The sequence below is a fragment of the Castor canadensis genome, chromosome 2, assembly GCF_047511655.1.
Source record: "Castor canadensis chromosome 2, mCasCan1.hap1v2, whole genome shotgun sequence".
In the NCBI taxonomy this organism is placed as follows: domain Eukaryota; kingdom Metazoa; phylum Chordata; class Mammalia; order Rodentia; family Castoridae; genus Castor; species Castor canadensis.
Window position 1 is genome coordinate 6,206,071 of NC_133387.1, and position 20,481 is coordinate 6,226,551.

General features: G+C 51.0%; 2 protein-coding genes across 9 annotated transcripts in view; one reads left to right on the forward strand and one right to left on the reverse strand.

The window, feature by feature from the left end:
* The window catches only part of Smarcd3 (SWI/SNF related BAF chromatin remodeling complex subunit D3), a 32,864-nt gene extending 25,981 nt beyond the window's left edge, over positions 1-6,883 (forward strand). For 2 of the 4 annotated variants that reach the window (XM_074060514.1, XM_020170247.2), the window contains 12 exons: positions 551-762; positions 2,559-2,601; positions 3,322-3,444; positions 3,560-3,718; positions 3,866-3,961; positions 4,112-4,213; positions 4,425-4,586; positions 5,462-5,559; positions 5,711-5,846; positions 6,149-6,271; positions 6,394-6,495; positions 6,718-6,883. In XM_074060514.1, coding sequence (XP_073916615.1) covers positions 551-762; positions 2,559-2,601; positions 3,322-3,444; positions 3,560-3,718; positions 3,866-3,961; positions 4,112-4,213; positions 4,425-4,586; positions 5,462-5,559; positions 5,711-5,846; positions 6,149-6,271; positions 6,394-6,495; positions 6,718-6,771 — 1,410 coding nt within the window. In that variant the 3' untranslated portion in view covers positions 6,772-6,883. The remainder of the gene's footprint in view (positions 1-550; positions 763-2,558; positions 2,602-3,321; positions 3,445-3,559; positions 3,719-3,865; positions 3,962-4,111; positions 4,214-4,424; positions 4,587-5,461; positions 5,560-5,710; positions 5,847-6,148; positions 6,272-6,393; positions 6,496-6,717) is intronic. The other 2 variants (XM_020170248.2, XM_074060521.1) reach the window with 2 other exon arrangements.
* Positions 6,884-7,030: 147 nt separating this feature from the next.
* Positions 7,031-20,335, reverse strand: Chpf2 (chondroitin polymerizing factor 2). 5 transcript variants are annotated; one of them, XM_020170246.2, is made up of 5 exons: positions 12,397-12,755; positions 11,089-11,650; positions 10,101-10,665; positions 9,173-9,355; positions 7,031-8,480 (listed from the first exon to the last, which is right to left on the reverse strand). In XM_020170246.2, the coding sequence occupies exons 2-5, from the start codon at positions 11,367-11,369 to the stop codon at positions 7,173-7,175; spliced, it is 2,337 nt and encodes a 778-aa protein (XP_020025835.2). In that variant the 5' UTR covers positions 11,370-11,650; positions 12,397-12,755; the 3' UTR covers positions 7,031-7,172. The 5 variants fall into 5 exon arrangements, with proteins under 5 accessions (XP_020025835.2, XP_073916600.1, XP_073916601.1 ...); XM_074060499.1 differs by having other exon boundaries at positions 12,634-12,752; XM_074060500.1 differs by having other exon boundaries at positions 12,652-12,735.
* Between the last annotated feature and the right edge of the window lie 146 nt (positions 20,336-20,481).

Genomic DNA, 20,481 nt, shown 5'->3' on the forward strand with positions numbered 1-20,481 from the left:
ATGAGAAGTCAGAACCGGGCGCTCAGCCCCCCACTTCAACAAGCAGCGAGGGAGAGCAAAAGCCCTGGCCCTAAGGAAACGGGCTGTTCGGGTGCTGCCTTTGCCGGGATGAGCGGCGTGACCTTGGCGAGGTCGCTTTTCTCCTTGAGCCACAGTTGCCCCATCTGTCAAGTGGGGGTGAAAGGACCTGCTCAGTCTGTCTTGCAGAGGAGCGTGCGGATGTGAACATCCTCTGCAAGGTTGAGAGGCGCCATTAGTATTCATCTTTGCGGTACCTTGCGCAGCTCCGAGGCTCGGCAATGCCCTGGGCAATTGCCTGGCTTCAGTTAGCTTCCTGCAGCGAGACGTCAAGCCCCCTCCGCCGAAGCCGCGCGGATTCCCGCGGCCCTGCCCTTCCCACCCATCGCTCGCACCCATCACTCAGCGCTCGGGGTCACCAGTCGGGGGTCTTGGCGAGGGGCGGGGACGCCGGCTCCCCGCGCCTAGGGCCGGGGGACTGGATCTGACCCGCGGGTGCCGGTTTCTGCTTCACCCCCCGCCCCACCCCCAGCGCCCCGGGATGCCGTCTGGAGCCCGGATGCCCCACCAGGGGGCGCCCATGGGCCCCCCGGGCTCCCCTTACATGGGCAGCCCCGCCGTGCGACCCGGCCTGGCCCCCGCGGGCATGGAGCCCGCCCGCAAGCGAGCAGCGCCCCCGCCCGGGCAGAGTCAGGCACAGAGCCAGGGCCAGCCGGTGCCCACCGCCCCCGCGCGGAGCCGCAGGTGAGTGGGGGGCCTGGCACCGAGGGACGTGCAGGGGCGGGCGGGCAGGACCCGCAGGGACCAGGTGGGCGAGTAGCGCACTGGAAGGGGCGAGGAAGAATGGTTAGCAGGGAGCAAGTCTTCCTGGGTTGGAAGCCCTAGGGGAAGGTGGGTTTAGGGGACACTGGTCTGGTTCTTTTGTGTGCCCATAGTACAGACAGGCAGCGGCAGTCGGCAGCCCGTGCCCCTTCCCGCACGCTCCCCTCGCCCTTCTCGTCACCTAACTCCACCTCTCACCCCTTACCCCAAGTTAAGGGTGATGCTTCAGTCTTTGAGGTGAGGCAGGACTGGCAACAGAGCACAGAGCTTTAGCTGTGTTTCTCAAAGTGTGGTTCTCTGCTGCACCTTCCTGTGAGTACCCTGGCTGCGGGATTCAGAGCCCACTTCTCATCATCTCAGTCTGAATCTCTGGCCCTGGGGGTGGAGCCTAGGGATTTGTTCTGGGTGGGTGGTCCCTGTCCAGTTGTGCCCAGGCAATTCTTAGGCGCTCAAAGGTTGAAGAGCTGCCATAATCCCTCTTATGGACCAGGTCTGCGCCCAGGGTCAGCCCATTTCCTTGTCTGGTGGCACCCCAAAGCCCCTGCTGGCTCTGGCAAGAGCGGTGCCCCCTGGCCATAAGTATTTAGCCAAACACACATGCTTCCTTCTGCACAACAGATGGAGTTCTATAAAAGGTGTGATATCAATTCTACCTCATTATTAAATAAATTTTACACATCAAGGAAAATTCACCATTTATAGGAATCCCATGATAAATTCTTTTGCAACATGAATCATCATTTTGTACAGCAAATAATTCCTGATTTATCTCGTATAAGTTGGGAGTTTTGCATAGATAACTCGTTTAAAACAAATCAGTTTTTCAATGAGAGGTGCTTGCCCGACCTTAGAATGGTTTTCTCTTTTAGTAATAGTTGCTTGCCTAGTCATAGAATGGGTTTCTGGATAGGGAGGGGCCATGAGAACACCACACGGGGGCAGTGCAGAACTATCCTCTAGGCTGTGTTTCAATCTCCAAGGGTTTTCGGGGTGCTTTTGAGAGTCAGAAGCAGTGAGCCAGTCAAGAGCATCCAAATTGCAGGTGTTACCTACCTAGGCCCAGTCAGTTTTGTCTCAGCCCCAGGTCACACCCACACACGAGAACATCCATGTACACTCTTCCTGGATCCCTATGGGTGTGGTGTGTCCCTTGCCCTGTTGGCAGGTGGTACCCTCTTCAAAGCCCAGAGTGGCAGGGATGCAAGTCCCACCACATTCACATCTCACCTCCTTCTCCAGGGATTGGGGAATGGGGGCGGGGGGGGGTGGAGAAGTGGTCTCTCCCTCTCTCTGAGCTCAGACTCTCTTGGACTTCCACCTTCCACTTGGCTGAAAAGGCAGGTCCCCAAAACCTATCCTCTCCTCTCTCTTCTCTGTGCTCCCCACTCCCCAGCTTCTCTGGAACACTTCTGCAGCTCCCATCTTTTGGCAGCACCTCCCCGCCCCCAGTTCCTCTGAAGTCTGAATTTCTCTGACTCTGAGGATGTGGTGGTATAGAAGGGGGACGCCAGGCCAGAGAATGGACCAGGCACCCCCTCCCTAAGGGAGGACAGAATACCAGCTCACCACCAGCATCGTAGCCCCTCAGGCGGGCAGACAAGCGGGCTCTGGGAACCCCAGCCAGGCAGGCGGAGATGTCGGGATAATTTAGCAGGTGGCCTCGTTACTCCCAGATCTGTTGCCATGGTAACCTGGTTTTTTCTTTTAAAAATGTACAGTGCCAAGAGGAGGAAGATGGCTGACAAAATCCTCCCTCAAAGGGTGAGTGCCTTCCACAGCAGCCCCCAGCTAGCCCCCACCCTCTGCTGCTCCGCCTTCCCCTCCCCCTTAGGAGTGCGCTTCAGCATCACAGGCACTTTCACTTTTTGTTTAAAAAGCTGATTAAGAAGTGGAGCTCCCCAGGCCAGAGAGTGGGAAGAGGCAGAGGGAAGAAGCAAGCCATGGGGGCAGGACATGGGGCCTGAGGTTGAGCTTTGAATATCAGCAGTCTGAAGACATAAAGAGATGGGACTGAGAAGGGACAAGAGGCTGCCCAGGTGAAGGGAACAGAAGGTGGCAGGAGGTCCTGGGCATCATAAAGGGTCAGACAGATGCCAGGGGCGAGATAAGCAATGATTATCACCCCTACTGTCTCAGGGACCCCAGAGTCCCTCGGCACTTTGCAGGGATCCGAGGGTAGCCATTAGACAAGGGAAGTAACAAGATGAGGTTAGGCACTTGCCACTTGTACCTGCTGGGCTTGTACCCAGTGGCCATCTCCTCCCCTGGTGATGAGACGCAGGGAGAGGCAATTTTTGTTCCTATACAAGGAAGTCAAATAATATAATCCTGGGAAGCGGTACTATCTCTTCTTTCAAAATTCCATACCCTAAAGCCAGACAGCGCATCTCCACATCCTTTGTGCCCTGGGATCACTGAATAGGAGCACAGCCTGCATCGCAAAATTGACTGAACTCTACTTTTGCCTTGCTCCTCCTCCAGATTCGGGAGCTGGTCCCCGAGTCCCAGGCTTATATGGACCTCCTAGCATTTGAGAGGAAACTGGATCAAACCATCATGCGGAAGCGGGTGGACATCCAGGAGGCCCTGAAGAGGCCCATGAAGGTGCCTTAGTGTGGGGGTAGAAGAGAGCTTAGAGTGCTGTGTCCAGGAGGAAGCAGGGTGGCCCCGGGATGAGGTGCACAGCCTTCGTTCTGTACTACACTCTTTATTTCTACAGCAAAAGCGGAAGCTGCGTCTTTATATCTCCAATACTTTTAACCCTGCGAAGCCTGATGCCGAGGATTCTGATGGCAGCATTGCCTCCTGGGAGCTGCGGGTGGAGGGGAAGCTCCTGGATGATGTACGTCCTGGCCCAGGTCTCTCCAGGTGTCCTGGGGTGGGTATGGGCTGAGTCAGGAACAGAACTAGCTGTCTGCACCAAGGGTTGGGGAGCAGTCCTGGCTGGCGTGGGTCGGCCTGGGGACAGGCTGCCTGGACCTACAGTCCCTGTTCTGCCCCCACAGTCCCTGTTCCTTTCCCACAGCCCAGCAAGCAGAAACGGAAGTTCTCTTCCTTCTTCAAGAGTTTGGTCATAGAGCTGGACAAAGACCTTTATGGCCCTGACAACCACCTTGTTGAGGTAAGACAGACACCCTTGAATCACTACCCCTGACAGGCCCAAGGCCCTGAAGAACCTGCACAGACGTGGGAGATTGAGCACCACCCTAGGGTCCTAGGCCCCACCAGTCCAGATGGGTCTGTGGCTGACCCAGCACTTGCCCCTGGACAGTGGCACCGGACACCCACAACCCAGGAGACGGATGGGTTCCAGGTGAAGAGGCCAGGTGACCTAAGTGTGCGCTGCACGCTACTTCTCATGCTGGATTACCAGGTCTGTCGTGCCTGCCCCCACCCCAAAGATGCCACACAGACACGCAGATGCATCCTGAGATCCCATTCTCCTCCCTACCCCTCCTTGTACTAGGAAACAAAAGCATGTTTCCTAGGGCCTAATCACATTGGCCCCCCCAATCCCAAACTGCCTGGTTGAGCTTTTCTCATTCCTTCCCTTTGGTCTAATTATCCTGGTCACCTTTTCCCAGCCTCCCCAGTTCAAACTGGACCCCCGCCTGGCCCGGCTGCTAGGGTTGCACACTCAGAGCCGCTCAGCCATTGTCCAGGCCCTGTGGCAGTATGTGAAGACCAATAGGCTGCAGGACTCCCACGACAAGGAATACATCAATGGAGACAAATATTTCCAGCAGGTAACCTCTCCTGAACCCAGGGATCTGGGGAGCAGGTGGAGTGCTCCAGCAGGAGCAAAGTCTCCAAAGTCAACACTGCTCCTCCCAAACATCAGAACCTGTCACAGCCAGGGCTTTGGAGTCAAGATGCCAGAGTCTAGTCCAGGCACTGCCATGGATTGGCTCGGAGCCACAGTCAATCCATTTAGCTTCCCCAGGTTGGGAAGATCTGGAACCCTACTGGAAGGCCCATAGCCTTCTGGAATATAGTATCCTTGCACTTGCTAGAAGGTGGGGTTCTAATCCTGGCTCTAGACTTGGGGTAAATTACCTTGCTATTTTTCACCTTGTTTCATTTTGAACTGAGGTGATGAAAGCTGTACCATCTAATCTATTGGGCAGCTAAAAAAAAAAAAAAAAACCTCAAATGGCTGCAAAAAGATTTGGCAATACTCTACCAAAGTAGAGAATGTTACTATTAATGCCTTTTAAAATAAACATGGTGGATAAATCCAAATAGAAATAGCAGTTGATATTTATTGTGCACTTACCAGGTGCTAGGCCTTGTTCCAGGCACTTTACATGTATCAATTCACTGAATTCTCATCACAACCTCACGCCACAGGGATTATTAATAACCCCATTCCAGAGACAAAGCCACTGGGGCCTGAGGTGTCAAGTACCTTGCTCAATGTTGCAGACTGTGATGGCAGCAGCAGGACTCACACCCAAGCAGGCAGACACAGGATCCACCCCTATCCCATCCCCATGAACACTCAGGAATCTGACTTGCTGTCAGCTTCTTGTGGCTTTTCCAGAATGGGAGAATCTAGAATTGTAGTTACCACCTCTTCACACAAAGAGTGATCTCCCTCTCCTCAACTGTCCTGCTTCAGATTTTTGACTGTCCTCGGCTGAAGTTTTCTGAGATTCCCCAGCGCCTCACAGCCCTGTTATTGCCCCCTGACCCAATTGTCATCAATCATGTCATCAGGTGAGGTGGCCCCAGCTTGTTCCTCAGACCAGGGAATTGGCCCATTCCTGCATTCCCCACTCCTTTTCCTCCCTGTTGCACCCACCCTAGCTTGGGGTCCTGGGCCCCTGTGGGGGTATCATGGACACCAAGTTCTGGACTTCCCTGGCAGCGTGGACCCATCAGATCAGAAGAAGACGGCGTGCTACGACATTGACGTGGAGGTGGAGGAGCCGCTGAAAGGGCAGATGAGCAGCTTCCTCCTGTCCACGGCCAACCAGCAGGAGATCAGTGCTCTGGACAGTAAGGTGGGGCCCGAGCCCAGAGTTGGAGTGGGACATTAACCCAGAGAGGACAGAGCACACTTAGATCAGAGCATGGGCCTATGAAGAGACAAGGGACATGTGATCCTTCCCAATCTTATTTCCAATTTAGCTCTACCCATCCCTCCTTTGCTACAAGCAGGGACTCTTAGAGACAGTCCTTCATAGGGGAGCCCCCTTCCTTCCCCCTTCACTGCCTCCCTCCCTCCCTCCCTCCCCACCCTCTTCTCTTCCCTTCCTTGCCCACATCACAAAGCCAAATGGGAAGCGTGTCTTTCTACCTGCAGATCCATGAGACGATTGAGTCCATAAACCAGCTCAAGATCCAGAGAGACTTCATGCTAAGCTTCTCCAGAGACCCCAAAGGCTATGTCCAAGACCTGCTCCGCTCCCAGAGCCGGGACCTTAAGGTGAAGAGGGAGACTCAGGGAGCACTGGAGTGGAGACAAGCACATGGGAAAGACTAAACATTAGTCACCAGGGCAGGTGAGGCTGTGGGGAATCAGGCCTGACCCCATGCTCCCTCTCCCAGGTGATGACAGATGTGGCTGGCAACCCCGAAGAGGAGCGCCGGGCTGAATTCTACCACCAGCCTTGGTCCCAGGAAGCAGTCAGCCGCTACTTCTACTGCAAGGTAGGAAGGGGGTGGCTAGCATGTGAGACTTCCCCTTCTCCAATCCAACAGAACTTTCTTCTCATTCTGCACCCCCACTGACTCATCTACTGTCCCCACCTCCCCATGCAGTGGCCTCCTGGCTCCCAGACTCTTCCAGGGCAAGGGTGCCAGGGGGGTGGGCTGCCCTGGCCACTCACCAGGAACACTCTAACCCTGTTACTGCTCCCACTTCCTCTAAAGATCCAGCAGCGCAGGCAGGAGCTGGAGCAGTCACTGGTTGTGCGCAACACCTAGAAGCCCTCGATTAAGCACCACTGTGGACCAGCCAGCGCCCTGCTCCCCACTTGGCCTCACTCCTCTGTGCCTTGGGGGTTGGGGAGGACTGGATTAAAGGTCATTTGTCTGACAGCTGTCTTGTGGTGATTGGAAACTGGGAAGGGAGGAAGGAAAAGAGGGTGAGGGAGGAATAAGGCAGGGGTCCCTGTGGACAAATTCCCTACACCTCTCCCTTGAATATTTCTCCTTACCCCATTTTCCCTAGACCTAAAAACAGTTTTGCAGAAGATATTTTTAATAACATTTTCTTGATAAAAAAATACAGTGACAAGCCTCCATCCACCCATCATCTTGCCTTGCCCGTCCTGGGGCTAAGGCAGACAGAAGAAATCAGGAGGGTAGGGCCCCATGAGGGGGTGCTAAGTGCTGTTTGCCTGCTCCTGCTCAAACAGAGCCATGGCCAGCTGTGCACGGCCCCCCAGACCCTCCAGGTTGCTGAGGCGGCAGCGGTGGTAGAGGTCCTCACTCAGCCGAGGACTGCAGTCCCGCACAGAAAACTTCTGCACCAGCCCTGGCTCTACGGCTCGAAAGAGGTGGAGCCCTGAGAACCGGAGGAAAACATCCATCACCTCCAGCCCCTCCAGGGCTTCCTCCTCTTCCTGGCCTGCCAGTTCACCAGCCAGACGGGCGCGGGCCGCCAGGTAGTCAGCATTGTAGAAGCAACCCTCTGCAGATGCCTGCCGGTCAAATCTGCCCCCAACAGGGGCCCCCCGGGAAGGGTCTGCACCAGGAGGGGATGGGGGATCAGGGCCAGCCCCTGCAGGGCCCGGGGGTGGTCTCTGTGGTGACAGAGCAGGGTTGAACTCCTGGAAGTGGACTGGAAAGAAGGCCTGCCAGCCCGAGATGGCATTCATGCGGCAGCGGTTGAGGACTTCGGGCCCAGGCCTCGTCCAGACAGTGGTGAGGAAAAAGAGAGTGTCCACGGGGTGCTTCTTGGAGACCACGTCCATGAGCCGCACTTGGGAAGGGGCCTCCGCTCGCACAGCGAGCCAGGCCAGCCTCGCCCCAGGATACCGTCGCTCTAATTCAGCTGCTGCAGCCTTCACCCCAAGAAAGGGGTCTGGGGCCCCACGGCCACCTTCCCGGGGCCCATAGACCAGTACCAGGGTGAGCAGCACATGCTCTTGAGGCTCCAGGACACTGGCTGCAAAGGCCTCAAGGAAAGCCAGGGCTGCAGTAGCTTCAACCACCAAGAGCGGCAGCACTAGCTGCACTCGGGTGGCCTCAGTGACATAGGGCATAGGCAAGATTTCCACCCGGCTCAGGGGCCGCAGTAGGCTGACCCTCCGGGCCAGAGCCCGCCGATGCCCACGCTGAGTCACAGCTTCCAACAGCAAGTCCAAGGTGTACTCCATGCCCCGAGCTGGGTCAAAGCGCCGGTAGCCATTGAGAAGCCGTTGCTTCTGGAAGCGCAGGCGGGGCTGATAGCGTCGATTGAGCTGCTCCAGAGCAGTGTCCACAGCATCGCCCACGTCTGCCCTGCTAGCTCCCTGCAGTGGGCACTTGGGAGCCCCATCTACACAGGAGAAGGAGTGCTGCTCTGTGAAGTAGTCCCAGCCCAGCACCTCAAAGCGAGAGTGTGGTGTAAAAGGGGCTGGGAGCCCAACAGGCCAGCTCAGTCCTGCCTCCCCCTCAGGGGTCAGCACCGTCAGATTCCGGATCTGAGCCTAGATTGGAGGGAATGCAACTAATGTTAGTGCCAGCCCTGAGATCCCACCTCTGGCTAATCACCCAGTCCCTTGCATGTTATACTCCTCAGCTCAGATGCAGAAGGAAGATGAAGGATGGCCACCTTACACAAGTGACATGTGGGATGAGGGGGCTAATATGCTTTGCATAGCCAAAGATATCTTGAAATACAAACAACCCTTCTCTCCCGTGCCCAAAGGACTCACATCCTCTTTATGACTGGACCCTTGTTCTCACTGATACCCCACCGATGATGACCCCCACACCAGCCAGAGAATTCCTCTCCCTTCTCCCCTTGGGCCTGCTTAGGACAGTTCCTGAGCTCAAGAATTTCTGAATTTCTGGCTCTGTGATGGAGCGGCACTATTGGAGAGGAGCTAAAATGGTCTGCCTGAACACCACACTGAACTTCCTGGTTCTTGGTAGTAAACCTGCAAATGCTTAATTGCATTCAAGCCACTCAGGAGTTTACCTTGTGATTGTCCTGGACCCCGAGGACCCTTGTCCCCATAGTTTGAAATTTAGGCATGGTCAGCCCCTTTCTACCCTGCCATCATAGGGAGCCCAGCCCATCCCCAACTCACTCAGTTACCTGCTCCCTGAAAGCCTGGACACCTCAGGCTCCTCCATCCCTCTAGGAGCCCTCACCCATTTTGCTGCCTCAGCTCACCTGCAGTTGTTCTATTTCGCTGTACGCCCGTTCCAACTCCAGAGCACTGAAGCGTTTGTGAAGCCGATACATGAGGGTGCCCTCAGAAACAGGGTGCACAGCAAAGGCATTCAGGAACGCCAAGCTCCCCTCCTTCTCAGGGTCCCTATTCTTGGCTAGTTCAAAGGAGCGATACTGCTGCCCCTAGAGAGACCAATCAGAACAGTCGGTGCTACATACCAAAGGCTGCCTGTCCCAAAGCACTTCCACCTGTTCCCACTGCTGCTTTAGAATGCATGGAAAGGGGGTGGGGGAGAGGCGCCCCTAGCTTTGGTTCTTACTTTCACTGCTCACGTTTTGGGAATGTGAAAGTAAGTAGACAACTAGGGATACCCTCTCCCCCAGAGTCCCACTTCCTCAAAGGATGAAAGCCACGAGTAAAAGACCTATCCATATGCTGTTTTGGAGGATGACCTGCCTCGGGGCTCCTCTGCCCTCCTCTAGTACAGCAGAGCTGCTCTCTAGGCTAGAAAAGGGATATCTGGGCTCTCTTCTTTGGTGACTCTGTCCCTCACTGTGATGTGCACAGTGGTGGGGTGCAGAGGTTATGGGAGGGAGGCAGGGAGGAAGGCTGTTGAGTTGGGGGGTACCTTTCTGTCTTGCTCAGGTCCCTGACAAGACACACTTTTTTCTTCTTGGCAGTACTGGGGTTTGAACTCAGAGCTCTGTGCTTGCTAGGCAGGCATGCTACCACTTGAGCCACTCCATCAGCCCAAGACACACTTTTGATGATGCCAGGGTTTTAAGAATGCCAAAGGTGTGTGAGAGAATGCTGAAGGGGCAGGCCAGTGTCTAAGAAGGACAAAAGGATGGCCTCTAGCACCTAGCAGTGACCCCTTAGTCACTACCAACTTGTTAGGAGCTACAGCTGACTTGAAGGGGCTGTCACCTGGTGCTGTGAGACACAGCCGATGCCCAGAGAGTCGATGAGGCAGCGGCCAAGCCACTCGTCAGGTCGGGCACTGAGAATGTCTCCTCGGCAGCCATCCAGATGGGGCCGCAAGCGAAGCAGGAGACTCCGTGACAGAAGATAGCCAAAGCCCCCATGGCAGTACCGGGCCTGCTCGCCTGCACCAATGAACTCCTCTGCCCGGCCCAAGTACAAATCTTGGTTGATGCTGAGGTGGCCAGCCAGGGCTGCCAGGCGGGGGGCCTGCACATATGTGTCATCTTGCATGATGAAGAACCAGTCATAGTCGGCCCCAAAGTGTGTGTGAAGGTGACGCAGGGTCTCTGACATGAGCCAGGCAGGCCGCTCATCCCCATGAGACACCACCTGCATTCCTGCAGGAGCCCGGGCCCCTCGCTGCCCAGTGAAGTAGAGTAACCGAGGGAAGTGGTGGGCCACTGTGCGGTTAACAGCCACAGCCAGAGTGGACAGGGTGGCTCGGGAAGTCAGGACAGCCACCAGCAACCGCTCACGAGAGCCCAACTCTGTCTGGATGTACCGAGTTCTGTGAAGAGACCAGCAGGAGGGGGTCAACTCCAGAGTGTTTAGGGAGCCGACCCCCCAGGGAATGAGAGTGCTGGGGTGAAAAAAGAGAACTCCTTCCTCATCAATATTAATTAGCTACTGCAGTGAGTACCCACGGAGTAGGTGGCACTGGAATGGGTGGAGGGTCTACTCAGGATGAATTCAATGGGTTTGTGTGCTCCTGTCCTGTTTAAGAACAGTGGACACTAATTTAATACCAATGGATGTGAGACTTTCTTAAACCTGAGGAGGGAAAAAAACAAACCAAGGTGGAAAATAAGACACAAAGAATTGCTCCAAGGAATCTAACACTGATGACCAATGGAAAGGCAGAGGCAGGGACATACAGCAGCCCTAAGCTGCAGGCCAGTGTCCAGGGACTACACACCCAAAGAACCCTCACCTGAGCACCTTCTTGTAGGGCTTGTTGGGATCTCTGTAGTAAGGGACAATCCGGGGTTTGAAGTCTTCGTCGCTTTGGTCTATCCGAGTTTTTGAGTCTGGATTCTGTGGTCCTCCTGGCTCCCCAACAGCCTCTACACAGGGATCTTCCCCCTCACCCTGGATCCAGGAAACCCGAAGGAGGCTCAGGCTGCATCCCAGAGACAGCCCTAAGATGAGGGGCAGCGCTGGTCGCAGCAAAGCCAACAGGGAGCTCAGTCGCATGGCGGCAGGCCCTGCCATATGGGTGCCCCAAGGGGCACAGCCTCAAGGATCAATGGGTGGATGGGCCCAGGCCAGAAGTAGGATGGCAGTTTTAACCAGGGAACCTGGGGTCAACAAGGTCAGCAAGAGAGTATAGTGTGTTGGCATCCAGGCCCAGCATCCCCAGGAAGATTGACTATGCTGTCTTCACAACTCCCTCTGCCTGGTCTTCAATTTTCAAGGTTCTGGATTCACACCTCAGCCCAAACAGGAATGAGTATTTGAATGACTTCACAGCACTACTGGGCTTAATCTGTCTTCTGGTAAAGAGGGAAACAAAACTCAATAAGGCCAAACCTAACCCAGAAAGGACCACACTCATCTGCAGTCTGGGCCTGAGTCAAGAGTCAGCTGCAGCAGATAAAGAAGGGGTACACGATCCATACAAACAGCCCAACCAGAGGACCCTGCCTCAGATGCCCTTTCCTGAGGACGTCCTGGTCCTAGCACCAATGCCCACTCAGACTCGGACAGCTGACCTAGCACTACAGGTCGCCACTAGGGAAGGAGCCAGGGCCTCCTTCCACCCTGCTCCCGAGTGTCAAGCAAACGCAACGATGCGATCAGCAGCCATGCATGGTGCAAACAAGCCTGCCCACCCAAATGAGGTGGACAGACTTGGTGACTCAGCACTGCCGGCCTCTCAGAAGAGCGCAATGGCTGATGGAGCCATTTTGCAGAGCCTTCCTCTCCAAATCCCAGCTGCTGAGGGCAGACAGCAGGCGAATCACCAGGCTCTCTTGCAGTAGGCAAGCGATTCTCTGCCTGCCTTTACCAGGGCTCCCGAGACCAAACCGAACACACCAAAAGCAACCCGTGAGACGAGCAGCAGTTAGGCAGCGCAGGGGTCTGCGAAGGCCAGCAGGAGCTCGCTGCCTTCCGAGAGGACCCCTGGCTGGGTCAACAAACCCTGCTCGACCTCTCGGCGACCACGGCCCAATTCCAGCCCTGGAAGGAAGACCCAGAGTCTGTAACTCTCGTCCCCAAACAGAAATCAATCGCCTACGTCCCGCGGCCGCAGAGGAGGGGCGGGGGTCCAGCTGGTTGGTTCTGCGAGCCGAGCTGGCGGCGGGCGGACGGGGAGTCGCGGGACGCCGAGGGACGCCCAAGCCGCACGGCTAGAGGCCCCTGCAGCGCGGTCCGGCACGGCGGAGGCCGAGTTAGAGGGTGATGGGACCCCAGGCCCCGTGTGCGGGCCGGGAAGGGAGCGGCACCCCGCACGCGCCTGGCGACCGGCACGAACCGGGAAGGGGGAACAGACCCCGGTGGCCGCGAAGGCGCCGGGTCCGCCGCTGCAGCCGCTGCCACCTCACGACCCGGCCCGCGGCTTCCTCTTCCGCCGCCTGTCAGTCAGCCGTCTCTATGGTGACCGCATCCGGCCGCTCGCTCCGGCCGCGCCCTCTCTATGGTCGCTCGGCTCGGCTCGGCTCGGCTCGGCTCGGAGCTCCGCCCGCCCCCAAGCAGCAAGCCGGCTTCTCCCGACGCCTAGGCTGGCGAGCCTGGACTGTGCCAGAGGTGCCCCATAGCTTCAGCTCTGGGGGCGAAGGAACCACCTTCAGGGAACACGCTTCTCCCAATCGGCTCCTCAACCCACCGTGCATGCAGCTGCTTAAGTTATGTTTGTTTGCCTGCTAAGTTCCAGGCGCTCAATGAGTTAACTGCACTGGGTAAACAAGTGGTGGACAGAGATGGACATGGCCCTGCCCTCAGGCAGTGAGAGTTGAGGGACACTGGCAATAAACACGCACTGACAAACTTAGGTAGGAGTTGGGAATGGTAGTGCATCCTATAATTCCAGCGCTCAGGTGGGTGAGGCAGAATCTCGAGTTTGAGGCCAGCCTGGGCTAAAATAGTGAGCGAGACCTTGTCTAAAAAAGACCTAAGTAGAAATCATAAACCACGAAGAGTACCATTGCAGAAAGGTACTGAATCCAATGGAAAACCAAAGCAGAAAAATAAATTAGTTTTTTACTGGAATGAGATCCAGTAAGCGTTATCCAGACCTAAATCGTAAGTTTTTCAGACACAGAGAACACTTGGAGGTAATGAGAAAGGAAGGAAAGAGACCGGCAAAGAAGAAAACTGGGAAGGCCAGGGCAGCTAAGGCCTGGTGAGAGAACACCACAAGGCGAGCTAGAGGGAAGGCAGAGTCTTCAAAAGACCACAGTGGGCTCCCAAACAAGATAGCACCATCCCTTGGGAGCAATTTGGAAACGTGCAGGGGCAGTTTTTTTGGGTCAAATCATGGGGGGAGAGGATGGTGAGTGTCGTGCACATTACAATATAGTATCATACAAGAAAACTCTGTCCTGATCCTACACAGCTTTCAAATGTCCCACTGAGGATGTGAGGGTGATCTGACTGCAACATCTGTCACCCCATTGATCGCCAGGGTCAGTTTGGCTGATCTGGCTAGGAGGTGTCCCCTTCCTCCCTCACCGCTCCATGTTTGTCCCTTCTGAAGCTGCACAGTGGGTGGAAGAGGACCGGGGCTGTTCTTGGGTCAAGGGTATACAAGTAGCTGCACTCCCCTGCTGGAACCTCCAAGCAAGCTCTCAAATGTCCCACTGAACATTCATGTAGGTAAACAAACTGGTTATAATAATCTGATCCTTGCACCTGTGTCTTATTTATAAAAAATTTTGCAGGATTGCAACATGTGCTGAGTTTTTAAAGACTGTAACTATCATGTAAATGGAAGGAAGATTGTAATTTTCTTGTAGTGCAGAATTTATTGTGATAGCATTTTGGAGAACTGTATCATCTACAGCAGTGTCACAGTGTTCAAGGATTCTTTTTTTTTTTGGCAGTACAGGGGTTTGAACTCAGGGCCTCACACTTGCTAGCCAGGCACTCTGCCTGCCCTGTCACAGGTGTTCAAAACAGATTTGTAATGTCCTATCTGAGGCAAAACCATGTGTGCATGAGTGTCCAGGGCTTATTAAAAATATTAAAATATTACAGCACGGCAGAAAGACTTAAATGGCTCCATGTGCTGTTTTGAAATTCTTCTCACCTTGGCTGAGTGATCTATAGGTTGGAGAGACCTGCCCAAAAGCTTCAGCATTTCTCCAGTGTCAGGATCAACTTTAGAGTCCTCCTGATCAAGCCAAGACCTCAGGAACACACTCATTCTCCTTTCTCTCCCCTCCTCCTGCAGCTCCATGGATACCCGTCACAGGGTCTCTCTAAATCCGCTTCCTCAGATGCGTGACATAGCCTGCTTTCTTATTCTGGAGCTTCTTGCTGGAGAGAATGGCAGTCTCATACACACGCTTGTTGGTGTGGAAGTCGCTGCCTAGGTGTGTACTACAAGTACTTCTTGACGGTGACCCGGGCTGCCTTCTTCACAGTTTTGGTGCAAACGTAGCCCATGTTCACAGGTCCTAGTAAAAGAACCCACACATGTTTTCGAACATACTGAAACTATATTAATTTTATTACACAGGATTTCCTTTTATTTCTTCTTTCTGTTGTTATTAAGACACTATAATTTCTTGAATGTATATTTTAATTATATTACATCATATATAAACTTTATTTCAAGTTGGAAAGAAGGCATTATTAAAACGGTTATTAAAAGGGAACCACAGAGCTGGTAGGGTTAAGAACCACCATTCTAGGAGTATATGATAGAACTCAACCTGTTATATAACCCGCCAGCACTGTTAGCCATTACTGTGCTTTTGTCTTAAGTTAGATTTGAACTGGATCTCCCCTCAGCAACCCATGAATAGGCGGTAAGTGCATTAGAAGATGCTTTGGGAAATAGTAGTGACACTCAGGGGTCAGATTTCTAACCAGAAATATGTGAACCATATATGTAAGTTAACATTTTCTAGTAGCCACATTTTTAAAAAAGTAAAAGGAACAGATGGAATTAATGTTTGTATTATTAGATATAGCCAAGATGTTGTCATTTCAAGATGTAGTCAATATGAAAAACTACTGAAAGCCAGACACTGGTGGCTCAAACCTGTAATCCTAGCTACTCAGGAGGCAGTGATCAGGAGCACTGCGGTTCAAAGCCAACCCAGGCAAATAGTTTGTGAGACCCTATCTTGAAAACACCCATCACAAAAAAGAACTGGTGGAGTGGCTCAAGGTGTAGGCCCTGAGTTCAAACCCCAGTACCACAAAAAAAAAAAAGAAAGAAAGAAAAAAGAAAGCTACTGAAGTGATCCTTTAGTATTTTTCCACATGCAACCTTGAAATCCCATGCATATTTTACACTTACAGTATATCTCAGTTCAGACTAGCTGCATGTCAAGGGCTCCACAGCCACATGTGCCAGAGGCTACCACATTGAATAGCATGGTTCCAGACCCTTCTAAGTTACTAAGTTCCTAGGTAATTCTGGACGAGACATTTCCTTCCTTGGGTCTCAGTTTCTTCATCCTTTAAATAGTCTAAACCAGATGTTATTGTTTGTAGCCCTGGCCTTCTCTGATTCTTTCATATTTAGACAGCTCTTTTCTCCTCCTATCCCTCTACCTGCCTATTTTTCCTTCCTCCCAGTTCCCCATTTTCCCTGCAAGAGATTTAAACTCTGGTGGGAATGGCAGAACCTCTAAGTGATCAGCAAGTTCATGCACGTGATTGGTTACCATGCAGGTGCCTTCACAGAAGTCACTTGTTAGTCTTTCTCTTGCTATCATGAGCTATTTTACAGACCTGACATGTAAAGATTCCAGCCTTAACTCTTGGTGCTGTCTCCTGACCAGCAGTGTTGTTTTATTAATGCCTCTGTGTCTTAGTTAGCTGGTCTATAAAATGGTAACAAAACCTAGCTCAGAGTTTGTTGGAGGGAAATAAATATGATGGCATAAATGAAAAAGCAGAATAAATATTATTCTCCAAAAATTAAAACTAAATAAGTGGTATTATTTTCTGTAACCTGCCTGTGACCATCCATATGAAATTAGGTAAGAGAGGTAGATACATTGTAGATAACAATTCTAGAAGGCCTGGGTGCCTGAGTGATTTTTTTTTGTGACCCACAAATATATGTAACTCCTTTGCTTCATACAGAAAGCTTTATAGTCACTTAAATACACACACACACACACACACACACACACACACACACACATGCTCACAGTGGTACTAAGAGATTAAAATTAGGGCCTCTGACTACACGAGCACTCTTACCCATTGCTCTCAGCCCTTTTTGTTTAGATAGTTTTTCAGATGGGGGGGGTCTCACTTTTGCCTGGGCTGGCCTCAAATGGAGATCCTCCTACCTCTGCCTCCCAAATAGCAGGAATTACAGGTATACTCTATCATGCCTGGCTTGTTATTTTGAGATAGGGTGCTGCTTTTTGCCTAGCTGGCCTCAAACGTTGATCTTCCTGTCTCCACCTCCCAAGCAGCTAGGACCACAAGCATGAGCCACTATGACCAGCCCTTTTTTGTTGTTTTTCATTTACTATGTAGCCCAGGCTGGCCTCAAACTCTTGATCCTTGTGCTTCAGCCTCAGAATGCCAGCATGCCAGGCTCTGTGGCATTTTTTTGTTTTTTTTTAATCTAAACAATGCTTTTGCCCATGGTTGATGCTTAATATCTGTTAAATATATGAAATTAGCTAAATATCTAGTGCATATTATTCTTAGGCAAAGGGTCTACAAATAGTAGAAAAGGCAAAAAGAAAGCCTAGTAGAACTCAATTAGCTCAGTGCTGAGGTTTGAACTCAGGGCTTCATGCTTGCCAAGCAGGCACTCTACCACTTGAGCCACTTCACCGGCAAGAATTGAGCTCTTTAATCCTAACAAACATTTCTTGAGGTAAGTACTACACTATTGTCATTCTCAGTTCACAGAGGAAAGTAGGTACTTTGCCCAAGGTCAAGTATTGTAGGTGGTAGAACTTGGGTTTGAATGCAAGCAGTGTGCCCCAAGTTCCTCTCTTAATTATGTTATGCCAAATGAGGCCCCCATCTCCTTCGGACCTCAACAGGACAAAGAAATTGTTTCTTTTGAGGCACTTAACACCTGAATGTCACAATGTGTTTACTTTTCAAAAGTTTCTTCTTCATAGCTTAGGAAATAATAGCAAGAACTGACAAATGGGATTGCATCAAATTAAAAAGCTTTTGCAAAAAATTTGGAGGCTACTTAAAAAGCTAAACATTGATCTACCATATGATCCAGCAATACCACTCTTGGGGATATACCCAAAATACTGTGACACAGGTTACTTCAGAGGCACCTGCACACCCATGTTTATTGCAGCACTATTCACAATAGCCAAATTATGGAAACAGCCAAGATGCCTCACTACTGACAAATGGATCAAGAAAATGTGGTATCTATACACAATGGAATTTTATGCAGCCATGAAGAAGAACGAAATGTTATCATTCGCTGGTAAATGGATGGAATTGGAGAACATCATTCTGAGTGAGGTTAGCCTGGCCCAAAAGACCAAAAATCCTATGTTCTCCCTCATATGCGGACATTAGATAGAGGGCAAACACAACAAGGGGATTGGACTTTGAGCACAAGATAAAAGCGAGAGCACACAAGGGAGATATGAGGATAGGTAAGACACCAAAAAAATTAGTTAGCATTTGTTGCTCTCAATGCAGAGAAACTAAAGCAGATACCTTAAAAGCAACTGAGGCCAATAGGAGAAAGGGACCAGGAACTAGGAGAAAAGGTTAGATCAAGAAGAAATAACCTAGAAGGTAACACACATGCACAGGAAATTAATGTGAGTCAACTCCCTGTATAGCTATCCTTATCTCAACTAGCAAAAACCCTTGTTCCTTCCTATTATTGCTTATACTCTCTTCAACAAAATTAGAGTTTCTGCCGGGTATTGAGGGGGTGGGGGGGAGAGGGAGGGAGTGGGGTGGGTAGTAAGGGAGGGGGTGGAGGGAGGGGGTGGAGGGAGGGGGGAGAAATGACCCAAGCATTGTATGCACATATGAATAATTTTAAAAAATTAAAAAAAAAAGCTTTTGCACAGCAAAGGAAACAATTACCAGAAGAGACAGCCTGAAGAATGGAAGAAAGTCTTTGCCAGCTATTCATCTGACAGGGGATTCATATCCAGAGTATATAAAGAACTCAAAAAAGTAAACACCAAAAGAACAAATATCCAACCAATAAATGGACAAATCAACTGGAGAGATCTCAAAAGTACAAATGACCAATCAATACATGAAAAGATGTTCATCTTTAGCCATCAGAGAAATGCAAATTAAAACCTCACTGAGATTCCCTAACCCCAGTCAGAATGGCTATCATCAAGAAAGCACTGGGTATACAAGAGATACCTGCATTCCCATGTTTGTTGCAGCCCTGTTCACAACAGCTAAACAGCCAAGGTGCCCAACTACCAATGAAAGGATAAAGAAAATATAGTATACATACACACACACACATCATAGAATATTAGTCATAAAGAAAAATTAAATTATGCCATTTGCAGGAAAATGAATGGAACTGGAGAGCATGTTGAGTGAGATAAAGGAAGTGCAAAAAGCTAAATATTGCATGTTTCACTGATTTGTGGAACCTAGACCTAAAATGATGATGATAATAATGGGACATCAATGTGAAAGGGAGATTGGTCTGAGAGGGATTAGTGGGGAAGGAGGGGGAAAGGAAACCATACTGAGGGGCGAAGAGGATCAAAATATGTTACACACACACACACACACACAAACACACATACATGTGATCAGGAAAACTTCCAAATTCTTGGTGTCCCACTTGGAAGAATCCATAGCAGGACACATGGGTATAACTGGAGTTTATTAAAAGTTAGGGAAGGAAATTACAAAAGGAAGCATGGTGGGCCCAGGAGGAAGCTGGAAGTAGAGAGCTTGCCTCTCTGCTCCAGGTGCTTTTAAAACCTATGCTAACCTATGGGAAGGAAGAACCTGGAGATTCCCAACCAATAATCAATGAGTGGGGAGGAGCACGGGTGGTCCCAGGGCATCTGAGCTGTCCCTGAGCCCAGACATGGGCAACCTACACACACACACACACACACACACACACACACACACCTGCAATTGAATAGAAGACAGAGAGAGAGAGGAATGTTCATTCTGAAGTACAGTATTAAGTCATGTATTTTCTATGAGTCCCGAACTTTCCCTAACTCTAGCCTGCCTCACATGTACATGTATGTATGTGTATGTACACACATACATATATACACATATATATACACGTATACATAAAAAATATATATGTATATATAAAGACAGCGTAATGAAACCCACCAAACACTCTTGAAAAAAGAGGGAAGGAGAGGGGAATGGGAATATAATGAAGAGGGTGAACGTGCTCACTGTACGCATAACCAAGCAAATGGTTTGTGAGACCCTATGTTGAAAACAAAAAAAAAGGGCTGGTGGAGTGGCTCAAGGTGAAGCCCCTGAGTTCAAATCCCAGTACAGCAACAACAACAAAAAACACAAAGCAAAAAACAAAGCCAGACATAGTGGCTCATGTAATCCCAACTACTCAGGGGGAGAGAGTACAACAGAGGACAGAGTGAGCGGCTAATATGATCAAAGTACATTATATGCATGTATGAAAACGTCACAGTGAAACTCGTCATTTTTGTATAATTAATATATGCTAAAAATAATAAAAAAAAATTTTTTGAGTTCCTTCTTCCTTTATAGCTCCCGTTAGGGAGTGACTTGTCACCATCACAGCTCCATCTGAGTCTGACACAAAATAGGTACTTACTTGTTAGCAGGCGTTCTTGGAAAATGAAAGTGTGAATGAACTCTAAGTTCTACCGGAGCACCAAGTTTAGAGAGAACTGTTTCACTATGAGGGAAGGAATGAGCTCCTTTTTTTGAGTCCTGGGACAACACTGGGAGTAATAGTTCCTGCCTCCCTCCAGTGTCACGATGTGAGGCACCGGCGGACAGGAGATTGGAGAAGTAACGTGGACCATAAAGACAATGCAGATAATCCGAAGTCTAAGATTTCAAACAGGGAGACTCAAAGGAAAAGTAACAGGCAAGCTCACAGCTAAGTGTTGATAAAGCTAAACTCAGCAAGGCAGTCTTTTTACTTCAGGCTCTTCCCACCAAACTCACGTGGCTTTAATGGAAGCCT

Bases quoted from the DNA above. Each gene is read 5' to 3' on its own strand.
- Chpf2 (XM_020170246.2), bottom strand. From the start codon at position 11,369: ATGGCAGGGCCTGCCGCCATGCGACTGAGCTCCCTGTTGGCTTTGCTG. The intron at 10,666-11,088 runs GTGAGGGTTCTT...GTCTCTTCACAG, and splicing joins CCCTACAAGAAGGTGCTCAG to AACTCGGTACATCCAGACAG. The intron at 8,481-9,172 runs GTGAGCTGAGGC...CCTCCAATCTAG, and splicing joins GCGAAATAGAACAACTGCAG to GCTCAGATCCGGAATCTGAC.